The 20488-nt window shown below is 40.9% G+C and overlaps 1 protein-coding gene across 4 annotated transcripts in view; it reads left to right on the top strand.

Moving 5' to 3' along the window:
• Window positions 1-20488, top strand: part of arhgap42b (Rho GTPase activating protein 42b) — a 101514-nt gene that overhangs the window by 76643 nt on the left and 4383 nt on the right. Inside the window, exons 8-24 of one of the 4 annotated variants that reach the window (XM_078245797.1) lie at window positions 424-553; window positions 902-1002; window positions 1453-1562; window positions 4693-4749; window positions 8258-8336; window positions 8672-8711; window positions 9027-9089; window positions 9282-9356; window positions 11474-11558; window positions 11751-11809; window positions 13099-13204; window positions 13443-13602; window positions 14086-14236; window positions 14671-15060; window positions 16728-16884; window positions 18457-18519; window positions 18625-18704. In XM_078245797.1, coding sequence (XP_078101923.1) covers window positions 424-553; window positions 902-1002; window positions 1453-1562; window positions 4693-4749; window positions 8258-8336; window positions 8672-8711; window positions 9027-9089; window positions 9282-9356; window positions 11474-11558; window positions 11751-11809; window positions 13099-13204; window positions 13443-13602; window positions 14086-14236; window positions 14671-15060; window positions 16728-16884; window positions 18457-18519; window positions 18625-18704 — 1906 coding nt within the window. Of the gene's footprint in view, window positions 1-423; window positions 554-901; window positions 1003-1452; window positions 1563-4692; window positions 4750-8257; window positions 8337-8671; window positions 8712-9026; window positions 9090-9281; window positions 9357-11473; window positions 11559-11750; window positions 11810-13098; window positions 13205-13442; window positions 13603-14085; window positions 14239-14660; window positions 15061-16727; window positions 16885-18456; window positions 18520-18624; window positions 18705-20488 lie in introns of all 4 variants that reach the window. The other 3 variants (XM_078245796.1, XM_078245799.1, XM_078245798.1) reach the window with 3 other exon arrangements.

Here is a 20488-nt window from a genome sequence, read left to right as displayed (position 1 = left end):
GCTCTAATAGGAGCCGGAGAAGGTGAAGCTGTCTCAGCATCTCTCTAGTATGGGATATGAAACAGCCTCAGCCTACTGACCTTTTACAATCCCAAATAGAGGATTCCTGGGAGCATTACCAATTGAGTCTCTGTCCTTATTTTGGATCACCTCTTATCAAGGGTATTCGTCCAATATGAATGCATTTCATTTCGATTAGATACCGTGTCTGGTATTTCCAAATGGCTCGCCAATGTGCTCTTTTCCCCAGGTGTTCTCATGTGCAGCATTTGTCAGACGTTGCCTTTTATCTGTTTCTGGTCTGCTCCATGATGTACTGTAGGCAAAATAATGGTACTTGAGATGAGAAGTTGCAGAAAACAGTTGCACAAGACTTCCTCTCTCAATGCAATTATAATCCAATCCTGCGTTTGATCTGCGCAGACACGAAACAACTTTATGAGCACTAAGCAGGAAGTGGAGAAGCTGATGAAGAGGATAAGGTCTGCAGATCAGGACTATAAACCCCCGGGCCAGTGGACGATGGAAGGCTTCCTGTACGTCCAGGAGAAACGTGAGTCTTTTGTCGCTGGGCTTCCAGCCAGCCAGGCCCTCTTACATCCCCCCCCCACCTCACTTATAAGTGCATGGTTTTACATCCATCACCATAAACATGTCTTGAGTTTTTCCCAGGCCTCTGCAGAGGACATCCTCTCACACAGAAGCTCATAATTCATCCTGTTTACCGATTCACTTTGATGTGCTCTCAAACAAGGGGAGAGATACCCACATTTTTATCTGCAGTGATAAACAACATTTGATTTATCACACTTTGATTGCAAATTGCTTTTCAGAAGTCTTTCCAGAAGCCTGTTTTTCAGAGAAAAATGCGAGCACTATTTTCTTCATTTTTCTGTCCCAGGTCCCCTGGGATGCACTTGGACACGTCACTACTGCACATACGAGAAAGGCAACAAGACCTTCACCATGAGCAACACTGAAACCAAATCTGCCGGGAAACAGGTAGTTTAGTTTTAGTTCAGTTTAGTTGCCCGTGCAAATGACAAAAGCTGAGAAACGACTGAGCAAGTATAATCTGTGCGGGTGTAACAACAAATCCCCTTGAGTCTTATAAGAATGTATTACCCCTGAGGGGAAAAAAAGAAAAATAAAGTCAAGATGACAGGACTGCGACATGGGAACAGAAAGCGAAAGGCTTGACAAGAATGGTTCAAAGATAACAAAATCCACAAATAACAAGAAAGGAATGAAAACCTGTGCGCGATCAACTGAACAATCTCTTGCACTTCATTTTCAAGTATTTGCACTTACAAATGAGTGCAAACTTTATGAGACAGCCATCCTACACGTTTTTTTTTGTATTTACTAATAGGATGATTGTGTTGCTATTTTTAGACTTGTCATTTTTCATTGTAATTAGCTTTGATGAATGTACGATATGTTTACTTTCAGAATGGTCTCGTCGTGAACCAGCCGGAGATGTTCAAGCTCAAGTCCTGCATTCGGAGGAAAACGGACTCCATCGACAAGCGTTTCTGCTTCGATATTGAAGTGATGGAGAGGTCTGGGATTATTTGAATCCTCTGCATGTTCCCAAAAATGTCTTGTCATCTTACATGGACTAAAAAACATACACAAAACATGATATTTAACACTATAACCACCAGCTCTAGCATTTCAACATTTATTTTAGAGAAAACTATTCGGAAAAACCATAGTAAAAATAGTGGACGTAGTATCCGTGACGTCACCCATTGGTTTATAGGCTGCTGGTTTGAAGCCTGGAGGTTGGCTATGTGGTCGCCGCCATCTTGTTTTTTTGCAACCGGATGTGATGATTTTTGATGAGAGGTTGGAGCTGGGGAGGATGACGCAGGCAAGCCAGCGTTGTTTAGGGAAAAGTTGTGGATTTTCAACCCTTCTGAAGCGTGTCATCCAGCGGAGATTTACCAGCGGGTAAGCGCGGAGCGCTGGGTTTTGGCACGATTCATCTGCATGTACGGCAGTACAGAAAAACAAACTTTCCCTTAAGTTACCAGCTAACACTAGCGTCCGCTAGCGAGCTTAGTTCTCAGAACGCTGAACTTTTTCAGACTTTTTTTAGGCGACCAAAATGTTCCAATTAACTTTGACGAAGTGAAAACGCACAGTGAGAGGGTCGAAGGTTAAGAAAACATACACAACACCCAAAAACAAGTTCAGGTCTATTTGAATGTCCACAGTGCCGTGGTTAGCATCGCTAAGCCTCTGTCCTGATTGACAGGTCGGCGTGTAGTCGCTAAAGTAGTAGTTTAAAATAAATGGGACCATAATTTACAAAAGGAACATCATGCTGTATTGAAGAAGACTTGAGAACTAGCGATTGAGACCATCAATTCTTTTTGAAAATGTCTACTAGTAATATATCGAGAGAGAAGTAGGCTCATTTTCCCATAGACTTCTAAACAAACAGACTGCTTTTTGCAACCAGCGGAGTCGTCCCCTGCTGGAAATGAGATAGAATGCAGCTTTAAGACACTTCAGCATTTGCTTCACTTTTCAGACACGGAAGCTTCGTTCATTATTTTTACATCATCATTTACATCATTTATCATCATAACATTACACATCACCAAATCTATTTGATGTCAATATACTGTACAATATACTATATACTACATAATATACTGCCTTTTGGTAAATGGTGTGAATTAGGGGTGGAACGGTACACAGAAGTCACTGTTCGGTTCATGCCTCGGTTCAGACATCACAGTTCGTTTCGGTACATTTGAGGGAAAAGCAAAAAAAAAAAATGCAGAAGGCAATTTTTTTTATGTGCATGTCTCAGGCTGTACCACCTAGTGTCTACAGTCTGTCCCCTGAGCTAGCCGCAACAGCCTGAAGTGTGTAAAGTAAGATGTAAACCGTAAACAATATGTGCCCCACATCATCTCCAGACTCCATCTGTAACTTGTAAACATAATAAGTCAATCAGCTATAAAACTGTTCTCTGCAAAGACGAAGTAAATTACCTGATTAATGCAACGTTATCACAACGTCTCCCGGCCATTTTTCACAGCAGAAAGCTGCTCCCTGCCTGGCTAGTTAGCTAAAGCTGGTTAGCCTGAAGAAACAAGGCGTCTGTCCCAACTAATGTTACAGTTCGGAGCCGCGACGCTGGAAACATAACACTAATCTACAACAGCAGTCTTACCCACCACTCTCTCGCCTGTACTACTGCAACTGACTGGGAAACCGAAGTTTTCCCAAACTTGCGATCTAAAGAGGCCGGTGGGTCCTCTAACTCTTGTGGGTCGCCTCCACTCGCACTATCTTTGGCTCAAACTGCATACATAGGCGGAGCTCGGCTACATAGGTGGCACCAATCAGAGCTTCACATAGACAGTATATAAACTTGACCAACAGATCCCGTTGCTCTGGACGGAGACCAGTGAAGGATATTAGAAGCACTTTTCCGGTGATGGCTGAGCGTTACTGCGCAGCCTCCAACTGAGAGAGACGACGTAAATGTGCCGTGAGCAACCTGTCTGAAAGTTGTAAGTCTTCTGGTAGCTGTGCCAAGAGAAATCTCAATCATTCCCAATTTTTTTAGAGACGGAGAGCGTAGGTAAATGTAAGTAGATAACATAGGCACAGGCTAATTATTGCTAACTAAAATGCTAGTTAACATTAGTAATTAAACATAAACAGCTAATGTAAGTCGAGACTGCCTGCGAGCTTCTCCTGTACTATGCGGTAATTTCTCTACTGTGCGACAGTAAGTCGCGTGGTTATGACACAATCGTTAGCCTATTTTTACAAAAACGTCTGCTACTGTCGTGTTTCTTCAGAAATAAACAATGGACAAATAAAGTCTTTAAACGCTTCAGATGTAAAGTTATTCGCTGTCAAAGTGACGTCAAAATGAATGGCAGTCAATGGAATGCTAACGGTGGGTGAGCGTTTGGCAGCATCAAAATGGCGTCATAGGAGGTTTGAGTTCTGAAGAGAGGCTTACCCCTTTGGAGCTTCAGAGCTAAGGCGGGGGCTACAGATTAGGTGTCCCTAAAGAACCTGCGTATCTAACAGTTCCGCATTACATTAGTTCCGCATTACATTCATCAATTTGCACGCAAGTTTTATTTATTTTTATACCGTGTATTCTCCGTGTAAATTCATGCACAGAATCGAGACGGCCGTACCGTTTCGGTTCAATACGAATACATGTACCGTTCCACCACTAGTGTGAATAATGGTAGTTACCATGGCATGGCATTTTACAGTTCACAGTAAGTGTAATTTTAAATTGAACAATCCTTTCACATATTAGCTGTCTATCAAAGCAAAAGTTACCCACATGGAAACAGTGGTAAATTCATGTTTTTGTTTTTTGTTTTTTTACAACTAACCTATTTAAAGATTGAGGAAGCGCATGTGGATGTTTTTTGTACTCATGCATTTTGTGTTCTATTGAACCCAATTGATACTTGCAATTGACCTAGATTATCATGGGAGTACTCAGCATTGCAAGAGCTGTTCAGGTTTGATTAACATCTTCAAAGACTGCCAGATGTTTTCAGCTCTGTTTGTACCCTGCATGTTCCTCAAGTCCTCTCCCTCCCAAGCTCCTGTTTGTTGTATGCTCTCAACATCGATATTGACTCCTTTTTTTTGAACCCATTCCGTCTTTTCTCTGTGTTCATGTGGATGTAGAAATGACATCTGTCGTGGAACTCTTTTCAGACCGCTTCAGTTTTTCTGTAAAGTCCGGTATGTGAACTGACCAGTGCTGCCCTTTCAGAGCAGTTGCATGTGCTGCATGTGTGCTGTTAATCGTATCATTCTCTCAATCTCAAACTCACCCCTTCGGTAACACTATATAATAACCATCACTGATAAATGCTACATTGATAGTAAATTCAACTTGAGTTAATAGTTATTTTACTCTTAAAAAACAATTAAATGATACTTAATACTGTTTACTATTTGTCAGTAATGCTATAATTTGTTCTTTTAACAGTTTATTGTCACACACGTCATTCAAATTGTATATATTATATTTAGTATGTGTTAATGATTACCAAATGATTTCTAAACCGGCTATTATAAAGTTGCAACTGATTCTAATACCTCGTTAGCGGGGTTTTTCCTGACTCAGAATGGGCCTTTTGGGGGGGGGGGGCTACGCACAACAGTAGGCTTAAACGTGCAGTATCCTAGCCGCAGCCGACCTGTCGAACGCCAGTGTGACGTCATGGGAGCGCCGAAACTGTTTATACTCCCGCGTGGTAGCAACACTAGTTGCTGTCTTCTCCTGAACAGAGGTGGCGCTAACGAGGAAAGGCTACCGACTTTGCTATTTCTACGGACTAGAAGAAGAAGAAGAACGAGGTAAACAACGGCAGAACTGGCAGCAGCATTGACGTCAATGCTTCGATTTGATTCGATCCAGTAGGTTTACAAGAGAGACTTGCAGTCACTCTGAGAGTCCTGGCATCCGGTTACCCTCGAGCTCGTTCAGGCTTCCTGTTTCCGCTTTGTCGCGCACTCAAAATCCTTCCTTTAGCATGATTGGTCCCCGTACAGTAAAGGCAATAAGTCCGTGTTACCTTATTTGACAGAAATCTATGCATTTGCCTGTTATCTATCTAGCCGTCTATTACGCTTGAGTAAATGAAACCCCAATCAACAAAACTGCTTAAAAACTAATATTAATATTTAAATACTGGCGTAAAAATCACCGGGAGAGTCTGACACAGCCTGACTCTGGACGGCAAAACTGAGACTAGCAAAGTTTATGTTCTGCTTGTTCAACGGTCGTTTGGTAAATTCCTATTAAACACATTCGGAGAGGATTTTAATTGCTATTTTTTCTTTCAATTCTTGTCATTTTGACACTGGTGAATTTCATTTGGTGCTGGCTAGAACCCCGGGTAGTGGTTAAATAAATACTTTGTAAAGCATCTATTGAGGTTATTTACAGAGCTATTATCAGTGCTCTAATAATCAAATAATCTTCTCTTTTAGAGATCTCCAAAAAAGGATTTAATGGGGCCAAAATAATGTCACATGATGCTTAAAGGTCCAGTGTGCAACGTGTTTAGTTGTTCAAACGGGTATCATAGCTACCCGGCCCCCGGCAAGTTTGAAGAAGGAAAAATGGAGGACCACACGTATTCAAAATCCACATTTCAGGAACAGGAGTCTCATCTTCTTCGCCCAGAAAAAGAAAAAGGATATTGAAAAGAGCAAGAGACCGGCTTTTTGAAGCGTGAAGGCTACCGTAGCTGTAATACATACGTTGAACTGCGTGGCGCGAGAGAGTCGATATATGATCTCAACGCTAGATGGGAGAAATTCCTACACATTGGACCTTTAATTAACCACTTATTAATCATTAACTAATTAATATAAGCATTAGTTGCAACTTAATAATAGCCATCCATACATTGTTTACAAGCAATTAATGACCATTGACAAAGTATTAACTATCTACATTTATAAACTAATTATTTCATACTGCGCTAAACTAATGATAAGATCATCAATTATAGCATTCCTAATAATTAGTAAAGATTATAAATCATACGTTCATTGTTTGTTACCAGTAACATGCCTATTAGCTAAAGTTGAATTAACTGTCAATTTGCCATTTCTAAATGATGGTTATTGTACAGTGTTGCCCTTCAACCCTTCTAATGAAATACTGTTGCCTTCACAAAATCACGTCAATATGAGCTTAGGGAGACCAGACATACTCTGAAATGATTTCCACTTGACTGCAATTACTCAAATAATACATTGATTGATGTCATCCCGAGAATCAATTGATCTTTGTGCCTTCTTTTTAGAAGTTTGAAATCATTCAGCTGTATGGGAACACTCATAACTGATTGGTATTTAATGTCGTACTGAGGGAATAGGATAAGGGATTGGCCAAAGATCAAACATTTCTAAGTCAGCTGCCAGCTGATGAACTGTGGCTGAATTGATCTAGTCAGACATTATGAGAGCTTGATATGAGCTCATTATTGTGCTGTGTACATCAGAATACAGAGGTAGCTCATCATCACTAGGCGTTAGTGTTGCACAGCGCCAGCTCGGCCTGCACTGCTCACCCTTGGTGAGTGTTGCTGAGCTTGGACAATAACTGCACTTTATTTGCAGGACAACTCATTTATCATAAACGGCGATGCCCCAAGGTGCTTGTTCCCACCACAAGGACAATGTGGGCCAAGCTCCAGGCAGCTTCAAGTCATCTATTTGTCCTCATTATAATAAACCTATAGCCCCGCCAGAATCAGGCCAACTAGCTCCCAACCTGATCTTTAAATGCTTGTTTCACACAAATTACTAAAGGGGTATTCAGCCATGCAAATTGTTTAATTCCATTTGCCCAGATTTGCCCAATGAATAGAATTTCATTTGTGGTGCTCAAAGCAATGAAAGAAATGTTATTTAATGAATCTGAACAGCAACGTGTCCCCGGTACTCCACAGACCTCACTGTCTACAGTTTTCATACAGACTTCAACAGAAAGTACTTCCAAAGTAAACTGATAACATGGCGTCACTTTATCTGGAAAGAAATGGTGTTAGATCTTTTGAATGCTTTCAATGTTGTGAGCATCACAAATGGAATTCCTTCCACCTCCACTGTATTGGAGAGTGGGGGCATTTATATCAGAGACAGGTATCTAAAAACTTGGTCAAACAAATCCAAAACTATCCGCAGTGCGAGACACCACTAGAGGGAACATTAAAAATCAGTTGGTTTAATTTCATAATTTGGTTAATATTACCCGTTAACACATGCAACTTGACATGGCTCCATACTAGTACTAACTATCACTACTGGGTGGGTGGGGTTTGTTTTTGTTTGCCAGTATCATCAGATAATGTTATCACCAGCTTACTACATCCTGTGGCAGTGCTGTGTATCAACTGCACGTAATGCTCAGAACAGTTTCAGGCTATGTAACACATGTTGAGATGAGACACGAGAACTCAGATGATGTGAAGGTGTATGCATGTTGGGTGCAAATAAAAAAATAAAAATAAATACTGTAATATTAAGCACATGTAGCATCTAATTGGGAGTGAGATGTGAAGCACCGAGCCAACCGAGGGCACAGCTTAAAGTCAAGCATTTGCATATGAGCTATTTTAGTCACAATAGTCCTTTTATAGCGGTTTCAGCCAGTGTAAACAAGGTCTGTCCAGGTGCCCCAAGGCAATGAAATCAGACTGAGAGCAGCTTTTCTCTGAAATCCTTCCAGGCATGGCGTGATGACACTGCAGGCACTGTCGGAGTCCAACAGAAGATTGTGGCTGGAGGCCATGGATGGCAAGGAGCCGGTGAGGAACTCTGCCTGTTGGTCTCTGAAATATTCATTCTGGGCTGGCTGATGTTTGGCCAGTAGGTTTTTTTTCTAGTTGTTTGTTTGACAAGAAAACACCACCAAGAACTGAATCATTTGTCACTGGCTCCCTCTTCTGGTGGGTTCAGGGTAAGTCTTTTTAAGAAACTATGACCTCACCATCGACTTGTGCTAACAATAGGACAGTCCACTCAAAAGCACAGGACCACTGGGTAAAAACTGTGACACATATTCTCTTCATTCTGGGATTTTGTTCAATTTTAACCAAATGGTTTCTTAACTTAATGTTTGTTTGTTTTTGTAAACGTCTAGATTTACAACCTGCCAGCCATATTAAGCAAAAAGGAGGAGAGTAAGTGTGTGTGTTTTATTTTTTTAATCTTTCCAAACCCCTGTCATCATAGAAATGCATAAATCTAGCTTTCTAAGCCTTGGAGTAAAATCCCCAACACACACACATATCAAACACATGCTATAGCAATCTCATTCATTAACACAATTAGTTGACATCCACCCACTCAAATGACATAGGGGAGCCTTCCGGCACAAGGATTGTATCTTGTTAGTCAGAGCACATGCATAGGGGAGCACTTATTATTCCTGCATGATGTGTGGTTAACCCAGGCGTTAATTGGCATGTCAACCCTATTCTCATGTTGTATTACAGCATTTCTTAATGAGGCGGGCTTTAACTTCGTAAGGAAATGCATTGACCTGGTGGAGTATAGAGGTGAGACATTTAAATCTCTCAGCTTTCATCTGTCAAATGACTTGAGTACAACCTGCCTCTGAATATGAATAACAATGTGCTTCATTCATTAGTGGACATGACGGCACATATCATTTGCATAAGTCTTAACTAAACAGAAAATCTTTTGTTCCTTGTTCCAATTCTTTCATTTCCTTTTGCATTGCCGCACAGGCTTAACTACAATGGGACTGTACAGAATCGGAGGAGTCAACTCCAAAGTACAGAAGCTGATGACCACGGTCTTTTGTAAGTAGCCTGAAAATCAAAGGAAAAATGAAACTAGGAAAAACAAAAACTAGAGCCGTAATTTAACCCTTGTGTGGTTTTCAAAATTTCTACATCAGAAAAATGTAAAATACCTAATTTTTAATTACCCAAAAATAACACGGAGGATTCCATGCAACGTGCTTCGCAAGTACAACAAATGATCGGATCTCTACTCTCATTGAATTTTGGGCGTTTTATTAAATTTTTTTGCATTTGCAAACAGTATCTCAACTGAACATTGACATATACCAGTCTGTGATTATTTTTCCTTTAATATTAGTCTAAATAATTAATAATTTCTGCTTTTTTTAACTCAAGTATTAGGTATAATTTCCTATAAATGAGGTTTATTGACCATCAATTCCAAAAATAAGTGTAAAACCAGTAATAAGTTGGTGTTTGTGGTGTTTATACATGGTAGTGAAAAGAAGCAATAAACATCTTTTCCAGCTGTCACCGTTTTAACTGTTATAGTTTGCCACAAGTCTTTAGATTTGGACAGAATCTTGTGGACTTAGCTGCTGGCGTTAACAAACCATCCTCTCCGCTGGATCAGTAAATCCACATGGGTACTTAATATGCACGTGATTGACGTCATTAGACTTTGTGTTCTTCATTCTTTCTAAACTTCACACAGTATTTTGATATTAGGAATTATATGATTTATTTTATTGACACTAGCCTGGGGAAATGTCCAGACCCAGGCACTGAGCTATGAATAGAAAAAAAAAGGCATGGTACCTTGAAAATACTGCTTTGTTCTGATTTACAACAATATCAGAGAAGGCCAAAATCATCTGTGTCTCTGAAAACACCCTCGTACCCAAATGTAAGTACTTGTACTTGATCTTAAATGGTATCGGTGCATCCCTAATGTCGTCCCAGAGTCGCCCGTCAGATAGGTTTCTTGCTTTTAGATGTTTTGTTACAGAAAGTGTGTGAATCCTATGACCAAAATACTGTAGTCATACATTGTCATTGTGGATGGAATTAAAGTGAAAATAAATGATTCTGCCTTTTACTGGGGACCACCTGGAACCCCTTCAAGGACCCGTACATTTTTACTCCCATCACATGCCATGTAGCATGTAACATAAATAGATACTTATTTAATTTCCAAATGCCTGATTGGCCATCTTCTCTGTCATCTAGTGCAGGGGTCTTCAACGTGTTTTAAGGCCAGGGACCCCTTAGCTGAAAGAGAGACCGAGTAGGGACCCTCTACCGCATATATTGTATACAATTGAGTTGCATATCAAACTGGGCCGGATGGATGAAAATAAATGGTTGTTATTTATACATCATGTTTTAACGTTAAACATACATTTGGAAGGCACAGTGAATCCTTATGCTTAACTGTTTGGCTATCATAGTGGAGGCCTTAACCTATAGCAAGCTGATCTTCAATGTGTAAATCATTTTTTTTACAAATAGGCCAATTTATCTTTGCTATTAATATGTTGGATTCATATTAATGTAATGTAATTCATTTTCAGACATATTTACAATTTTTGAACAGAGAAACTTTAAAAAAAAAAAAAAAACATTTTTTAAAACATAATTTGGCGGCCCCCCTGAGGACCCCCTAGGGGTCACGGACCCCCTGTTAAAGATCTCTGCTCTAGTGTATGAACAACAAAGTTTTCACCACCATCTCAAGTTGAATCTCCAGCTTTAGCAAAAATCATGTGACTTGTGATGTGCAGAGTGAGGTAAGAGGTCCTCCTTGTGGTGTGACAGTGTAACAGCCATCTGGTCCCATACTATTACATATTATATATTACTTACTACTTTGTCATTACCATTTTAATGTGTGCCCCAAAGTAGCCCTGTTTGCATACATCTCATACATTTTAACAGCAAATGTCTTAATGATTTATGAATAGCTCTCTAAAGCTAGATCTCCATCTCTTTGAGACACCACACTTGCTCTTGTTCATTTATTTCAGATGGTCCTCTTGAGTCTCTCTACACAGGAAGACAGTCAGTATTGTTAATGCTCAGTTAAGCAGCCTGTCAGGTCATGTCAGGTTGTGTTGGCTTCTTCACACAGTTTACCGCTGTGGTGCTATAAAATCTAAATGTGTTTCCAATAGCATCCAAGGCACCTGTGGATATGGACCTGGATCCGGAGACGTGGGACAACAAAACTATCACCAGCGGCCTGAAGAATTACCTCAGGTCAGCTCGCCCCACTGTCTGCCTGTCCTTCGCTTTCAGGAGTCATCATTATCTCCATAATGCATCTTTGAATATTCCCTGGTGTTAGTCATGCATTCAGGGCTGCCAGTGACTCATTAAGGAAAGGTGGCTGCATTCAAAAGAGCCGTGTCACTCAGGAAATCAATGACAACTGTTCTCTTTATTCACCAGGTGTCTCTCTGAGCCTCTAATGACATTCAAGCTCCACAAAGACTTTATCCTGGCTGTTAGTAAGTTATGAAAAGTCATAATAGTTATGATATAATATGTATTTTACCATGTATTATTTTATTATTATAATAGGCCTACATGAAAGAGAGATTCTTAAGTTGGCAGAGCATTGTCACATTTAAAACACACATCACTATTGAAGCATGCACATCTGTTTACTACGGTGGCCCTGAAGGAAAAATCACAGCCACATTTCACAGAACACGACATTTCACAAAGCACGACGACGTTCCATAAAACGCGACATTTCACAAAACACAACATATCAGAAAAAACGACATTTCACAAAATGCGTAATTTTATGAAAAACGACATTTCACAAAGTACAACATTCCTAGAAAAACAAGAACAACATTTCACAAAGCACGAAGACATTCTAGAAAACACATTTCATAAAATACGACATTTTATGAAAAACATTTTTACAAAGCACGACATTCCAGAAAACACATTTCAGAAAACACGGCATTTAAAAAAAACACAACATATCAGGAAGCACGACATTTCACAAAACATTTTACAAAACACAATGACATTTTACAAAACCCAACGACATTTCACAAAACACGACATCTCACAGAACACAATAGCATTTCACAAAGCACAACATTCCAAAAAAACACAACATTTCACAAAGCACGACGACATTCCAGAAAACACATTTCACAAAACACAACATTTCACAAAATGCAACATTTTATGAAAAACGACATATCACAAAGCATGAAGACATTCTAGAAAACACATTTCACAAAACACAACATTTTTACAAAGCACGGCATTCCAGAAAACACAACATACCAGGGAACACGACATTTCACAAAGCAAGACATTTCACAGAACACAATAACATTTCACAAAACACAATAACATGTCACAAAACACGGCATTTCATGAAAAACGACATTTCACAAAGCACGACATTTTAAAAAAAACACAACATTTCACAAAGCACGACGACATTCCAGGAAACACAACATTTCACAAAACATGACATTTTATGAAAAACAACATTTCACAAAACACAGTGATATTTTACAAAACCCAAGACATCACAGAACACAATAACATTTCACAAAACACGACATTTCGCAAAACAACTGCATTTATATTGGCTGGGCATTACAATGCCAATATAGTAACTTACATTAGAATATTCTTTTACTCTGATCAGTCAATGTAACACTTATTGGACAGATCTAAAATCATTAATTGTCACATAATTGTTATTTTTTTGTGTTAGTATATGAGCCTCTTGATCGTATTATATTCTTTTGCCTTTTCTCAGAGTCAGATGACCAGAACTACAGGGTGTGTGCTGTCCATGCATTGGTTCATAAGCTGCCCGAAAGGAACAAGGAAATGCTGGAGCTACTAATAAAACACCTTGTCACGTACGTACTCCTGTATTGAATCAGTAACACTGCAGCCTCAACGTCCTTTGAGGGGAGTTAAAAATAGCTGGGACTGATTAAATTGTCTTTTTACAATTTCGTGGCCACCTTAATGCTGTTTCTGTTACTGTCAGTAGCTGATGAAGAACACAACTGTCACCACACAGTTAAACATTTTCAATATCAGGAGAGAACAGCATCTTACTATTTATGTGACGCCCATATCCTCTACCTGCAGAGTTTCCACTCAAAGCCAGTCCAACCTGATGACGGTGTCCAACCTGGGGGTCATTTTTGGGCCCACCCTGATGCGGTCACAAGAGGAAACCGTGGCCGCCATGATGAACATCAAGTTTCAGAACATTGTGATGGAAATACTTATCGAGAACTTCAACAAGGTAAGTCATTGTTTGGCTTTGAACGTACAGTATGCTTTTCCAATTCCTTGTCCATTTAATGCTTACTTTAAAGGTATTTTATTGCAAAATGCACCCAAACTTTTAGCTTTTACACAAGCTGTATCATATTTCCAAGAACGGATATATGGCCAAAACCCTGATCATGCGCAATTCTTCAATGTTTGACAAAAAGACACTGAGCATGACACTGCATGCAGATGGAAAATATGCATAGGATTTTTTTATCATGGTATATGCAATTTCATATTGCATTATTGATATACCAAATGTCAACAACCAGAGATACAAAGACATAGCTACCTCCATATAAAATGTTTTGCTAAATCTGTGATGGTTGACAACATTCTTGAGATCCAACTCTATCCTGGATAGTGAGAAAACAATCAAAAACAATTTAAATACCAGTCTGTATTGGTAAGGAATACATTGTGTAGTAATCAGTGCTCCTTTCTGGACCTCCAGATCTTCCACCAGCCTCCGGACCCCAATGTGCCCCTGCCCCAACCCCAGAGCCGGCCTGGCTCTCGCAGGAGCAGGGCCATTTGTCTGTCCACGGGGCCCAGGAAGCCCCGCAGCCTCTACACCCCAACACTGTGTCTGGCAGATGCAGAAAGTGAGTACCAAAGCAGCGATTACCGCCACAGGTCACCATTCTAAACTGACTTTCTGATGGAGAGGATGAGCAGGATCATTCAGGATCTGGGCTAGCATTGCCAGACCTTCCATCACAGCGCTGCGGAGGAGGGTCTGGCTAGTCCACCCAGCATTCCTGGATGGGAGAAAAACGTGCTCTGGTTTATTGGCATTTCTTTAAACCAATCACAATCGTCTTGGGCGGCGCTAAACGCCGGACACAGTTACGGTGCCTCTGCAAAATAGCCTCGGGAAGGAACTTGTTTTGGCGGAACATGTGCACGTAGGGAGGCGAGCTCTGGAATTAAAACAGCTGTCGAGTGTTTCTGTAAGCCATGATGTAACCACAATCACACCGTCACTCAGCAGGTTTTAATGAGGGCCCTGTCTGCCTCTTCTCTGGTCCCTGCATAGGTGACACTCTCAGCAGCAGTGCGAGCAGCACTCCCATGGGCAGCATGGAGTCTTTGTCCTCCCACTCCTCCGAGCAGAACAGCTCCTCCAAAACAGCTTCCTGTTCTCAGGCCAAGGACAAGTCGCTGCCAGACCTCCGCCGCTCGCCGTCCCAGCTCTCAAACGGCCCCAGGAGCGCTGTATGTGTCAGCAGCCCAGAATCCAGCTCCAGGGAGGATGCCGGACGTACAGACGGAGAGTCCGAGGATGCTCTCAGCCTGTCCTCAGTCAGCACCGTGCCCTGGCTGTCTCCCGCCCCAAAAAAAGCCCCGCACTGCCGCATCGACCTCAGGCCGGCCCTGCTGAACCGCTCAGCTGCTCCCTCTCTGAAATCACTGCATATATCTGAAGGTAGGTTGATCATCAAGTGATTTCCCCAATCGATTTGATTCTGATCCACAAGGTCCCGTTGGATTACATTCCCGAGTATATTTTTGAATTTTAATGCTTTTATTGTCATTGTACTTTACAATACAGCGAAATTAGGAGCGCTACTCCACTGGGAGCATATCAGTTAGGTTAGGGAAATTTCAGTTACACACACAAATTTAGTTTGGATATAAAAGATATTCTCAGAAAATGTATGCTGTAAATTGTACAAGCAACCCTCAAATATTATCTTTTTTATTATGCACCAGATTGATGTTTACATTAAGAATTGATAATCTCAGTGCCCGGGTAGCTCACCTGGTAGAGCGTTCGGCCCATGGACAGAGGCTCAGTCCTCGCCGCAGCGGCCGCGGGTACGATTCCTACGATACTCCCCTTTTAAATCTAAGGTGTCCTGTCAAATAAAGGCCTAAAAAATAATCTTACTTTTTTTTTTTTATTGATAATCTCCAAAAAGTTTGTTTAAAGTGCTCATATTATGTTTTTTGGCTTTTTCCCTTTCCTTTATTGTGTTACATATCTTTTTTGTTATAGACTTACAAAGTGAAAAAGCCCAAAGTCCATCCCAAAGGAACTTACCATCTCCAACAGAAAACACTGTTCACAAACTATTTTGTCTTTACTTCCGTGATGAACGTGCGTCACTTTGTAACACACGTTATAATGCTCGCTTAGCTGCTAGTGCGGCACGCCCTCATACATCCCCTTGACTTAAAGGACAATTCCGGCGCAAAATGAACCTAGGGGTTAATAACATATGTGTACAGAGTTGAACGTTCTCTGGGATATGTTTTCATGCTAATCGAATGTGTCTCTAGCTTTTAACAACCTACCGCAAAACCTGTGGTTACCTGCTAACGCTAGCTTTTGGGGCACTTTCGACTGCTCGTGACTGTTTTCTAAGATGGCGCCTGAATGTAAACACGAACGCTACTGTCTTTATAATCTATCTTTTCAATAAACTGTCTGTACACTTACAAAGTTCTCAATGCTGCCGTTTAAGTGTGCTGCTATTTTGAGCCTTGTTAGTGGTATAAAATAGTGATTTACCAAGTGCCCCTAAAGCTAGCATTAGCAGGTTACCACCGGTTTTGCGGTAGCTTGTTAAAAGCTAGAGACACATTTGATTAGCATGAAAACATATCCCAGAGAACGTTCGACTCGGTACACATATCTTATTAACCCCTAGGTTCATTTTGCGCCAGAATGAGGGTCCCTACATGTAAACCGAAGCATTGAGAACTTTGACCCTCATTATGCTACCGTGGAAGTGTGGTGCTATTTTGAGCCTTGTTAGTGGTGTAGAAATATCGATTTCTTTTTACTTTCCTCGTGCCCTGACGACTAGTGTCATAAGCTAATTAGCGGTTTGGGCTAAAACTGGTCACATTCGATTAGCATGAAAACATATCCCAGAGAACGGTCGACTCGGTAATGTGTTATTAACCCCTAGGTTCATTTTGCGCCGGATTTCTCCTTTAAGCATCATTTAAACAGCTTTGGTAAAATGTTATTTGCATAACTCATTTCAGTGATTTGGTGCAGTGTGCAAGCTCTTTTAGTATCAAACGTTAATGTCTTTGTGTCATTTACAAGGAGACGCATTATCTGTATCTGTCTCCCTCAAGGCCACAGGAGCTGCTCTGGATCTGTCCAAAGTCTGTCCAAACTGGATCCCAGTGAGAGTTTAAAGCCTGCCAAGCAGCCAGACCTTCCACCCAAACAAGTGCTGCGCTGCAGGATGGACGCCTCCGTCGGCAACGGCTACCAAAGACCTGGCTCAGTGTAATGACTGTTAAAAAGCTAATCATTTTGCTCAATTAGACCCAACCACTTCTAATACTAGGGATGGTGATATCAACTGCAGTGTAATGCAGTCTATGAAATCTTGTTTTGTGTGGACATTTTATTCATTATTGCTCGCCTAAAACCCAGTGCTGAAATGATTAGTTGAATAATAGATTAGTCAATTGGCAGAATATTACAATTCTGATAATTGATTAACAGTTGTTGTCGTTTGTGCTGCTGCTTTACTTTATATATATCATTATACATGTAATATGTTTGTTTAATTTAGTCTGTCTGGTCTGAGAAAACAAGTGGCTCTAGGAAAATGTTATAAGGTTAATTATTAATAACCACAATAGTTGGTTTGCTGTCCTCTGTACCTCTTTTGTGGATAATATATATATATATACATATCTCGCTATTTACCTTTGACAAAGTCAGATGAAATCGCCTCGTCACTGTTTAAATATTTGTAAAACCTACAGCCAGACAGATGTAAAGGGGGGCCCAAAGCATTGATTTATGGAAAGAAATTAAAATGACAAAGTATGGAGATACAATGTTTCTGCCTGACAGCAACGCTGTATATATATATATATATATACACTTGCAGTTTCATTTGCCCCCACAAAATAACTGCAAGTCAATCCAGCTTGAGGACAATAGTTCAGCAACATTTATTCCTGTCTTTCTCCCTCCCTCCATCTGTCTCCCTCCCTCTCTCCTTCGCTGCCTCTCTCCTTCTCTGCCTCTCTCAGTCTCTCCCTCTCTCTGTCTCCCCCTTTCTCCCTCCTTCCCTCACTGTCTCCCCCTTTCTCCATCCCTCCCTCCCTCTCTCCTTCTCTGCCTCTCTCATCTCTCCTTCTCTTTGTCTCTCCCCCTCTCTGCATCCCTCCCTCTCTCCCTCTCTCCGTCCCTCCCTCCCCTCTGAGCCGTCAGCCTCCCCCTCGGTCTGTTTATGAGCATTGAGCATTGAGAGCTCTCTCAGATCCGATGAGTGTGTGTTGGGAGATTTATGTATTTTCCTCTCTGGCTCTAATTACACTCTGCCTGCTCAGGGGTTGATGTGACCCAGCAGCAGTCTGCACTCCTTCTTCCGGGACAAACAGATTGTTTAACTTGTCATGTCTAAGAAGCCAGTCACACAGTTTCTGGAGTAGTTCCGTTATACAGCACCCAGCCAGCTCGCCCTAGGCTCTGTTGACTCAGGGTTGTTGCGCACAGGGTCAAGAGCAACCTTGTTAGATAGTTTAACTCAATTCAGCACCGTGCTGGAGCCGAGTCCGCCCAGAGGAAGGAAACCTCCTGTTTTGTGTAGTTCTGCCTTTCACCTCGCTCTCAACAATGAGGGAACGCTGGCAGGGCCAAGAGATAATGGACACACTTGTTTTGGTTTAGGTTTGATTTTATAGACAATGATATAGCAAAATAGATAACTGTAGGATTTTGTTATTATCACATTTTTCTTTAGACCGACAGAATTCACCAAACACATTGTTTTTCAGCTGATTATCGTATCCCTGATACAATCAGGTGTGCTGAACTCGTGTTTATATTATTTTGTTTCAGGGTCGCTGCCAGAGCACTGCTTTTTGAAAATGCCTCTTCCCCACAGTCTGTTCCAGTCGGAAGGTGCTGTAAAAACATGACACCACCTTTAACAGTCTGACCTCATTACTCCCACTCTCATCTCTTCCAATCTGCCGTGACATTGCCTGTTTTTTGTTGCCTTTACAGAGACGCCAAAGCGATGTATTCCTGCGAGGCAGAGCACAGCCACGAGCTCAGCTTCCCCCAGGGGGCGCACTTCTCAAACGGTAAGCAGAGCCAAAACTAGGCAGACATTCTACGCTTCAGCCGACAGCACTGGCAGGAAGAAGTATTCAGATGCTTTACTTGAGTAAAAGTACTAACACCACGTTGTAAAAAGACTCTGTAACAAGTAAAAGTCCTGCATTGAAAATGTTACTTAAAGCGTAACTCTCGCCAAAATGCAACCTAGGGTCTTTTTGTGAATGTACCCAAGTCAAACTTTCGTTTAAAAGCATATTTAGGACGGAAGCGCCACTTTTAAGATTTACCGTATTCTGGTTTTTCGGTCAAATAGCTTTTGAATGGGAGTTTTATGCTAGCCTCAAAATAGCTATTTTTAAACCACTAAGAAGACTCGACACAACATGAAACTTTGCTCCAAGTATCACCGGGGGTTCTACACCTTAACGGAGGCATTGACAACATTGGTTGTGTACCCAGAGTTTACTAAAAAAGGTTTTGAACAACTCACCGTAGGTCTTGTTGTTCCCGGCCACAGCCATTTTATCAGTCAAAAACAATCGATTTCCGAATGCAACGTAACAGGGAGGAGAGTAAAGATGGAAAGCTCCTAAAGCTTAGTTCCATATAAATGCACGGATTATTTCTTGTTTTGTCGTTATTGAAAAACAATATTGACCTCGTAGTTGAAAAAGGAGCCTCATTTGGAGTCTGTTCATTCGCATTCGGATATCGACTAGTTTTGACTGCCGAGGGTTTAGGCTTTAAAAGTGGATTTTTTTTGTTTACTATATACAGGGCATTTGTCATAATCTCCATAACTTTAAAAACTCACGTGAAGGCAGAAAGGCTTGCGCTGCTCCGTGTGTGAGAATATAAACAAAGTGACGTGACTGGGGGGCAGAGGGCATAGCTGAAGGCAAGATTGAATGATGATAGCGAATTTAATTTGATCTAACTTAAGTAATGATGGGCGTATTATTGCATTAATGTAGCCACAACAGCAAAAAGAAGAAAGAAAGAAAAGCTTATTTAGGCCCTTTCACCAGAGGGGCAGCTAATCCAATCAGGGCAAACGGGCAGTTGACCAGGCAACAATAGCCCATACCTGTGCACGTCCCTGATTGTTGGCTAGTTTAATTCATAATAAAACATCATATTTTATAAACTACATGGGTTTTGTATGCAAAAATGTGTCTTAGTGTGTAAAGTTTAGTTACTAGTTACTTTACACATTAAGATTTTTACACACAAAACACATGTAGTTTATAAATTAAACTACCCAACAATATAACGGTCCAGCTGAAATGATCCGACCATTAAACACACAACTGTTTGGATCATTTCCAGTTTCTAAAATGTGAGGACTTTTCTGCATCGAGTACTTTTTCTTACTTTAAGTACATTTTCCTGATGATACTTAACATACTTTGACTTAAGTAACATTTTCAATACAGGACTTTTACTTGTAACAGAGTATTCTCACAGTGTGGTGTTAGTACTTCTACTTGAGTAAAGGATCGGAATACTTCTTCTACCCCTGGAGGCATCACATTGTTTTTCTCCCATCGTGACATCGGATTTTTATTATTGCCTTTTGCTTTTTCCATGAGGAGATGACTTGGCCAACAACCATTGCAGGCAGGTCACTGTAACCTAGTGATGGAAGGCACTAGTGCCTCTTTCCTGTTAACACAGAGCCAGCAGCCACAACAAATGCTCACAGGACTTTTATTGCTCTTAGCATTAACAGGCCAGTTTTCTCTGCATCCTTATTCAGCATAACGCTGCTAGATTGCTTTAGCACTTCATTTTTTTTTAAAGCCGT

Source organism: Sander vitreus, chromosome 3 (assembly GCF_031162955.1).
Source record: "Sander vitreus isolate 19-12246 chromosome 3, sanVit1, whole genome shotgun sequence".
Taxonomy (NCBI): Eukaryota; Metazoa; Chordata; class Actinopteri; order Perciformes; family Percidae; genus Sander; species Sander vitreus.
This window is presented reverse-complemented; position numbering and strand designations above follow the sequence as displayed.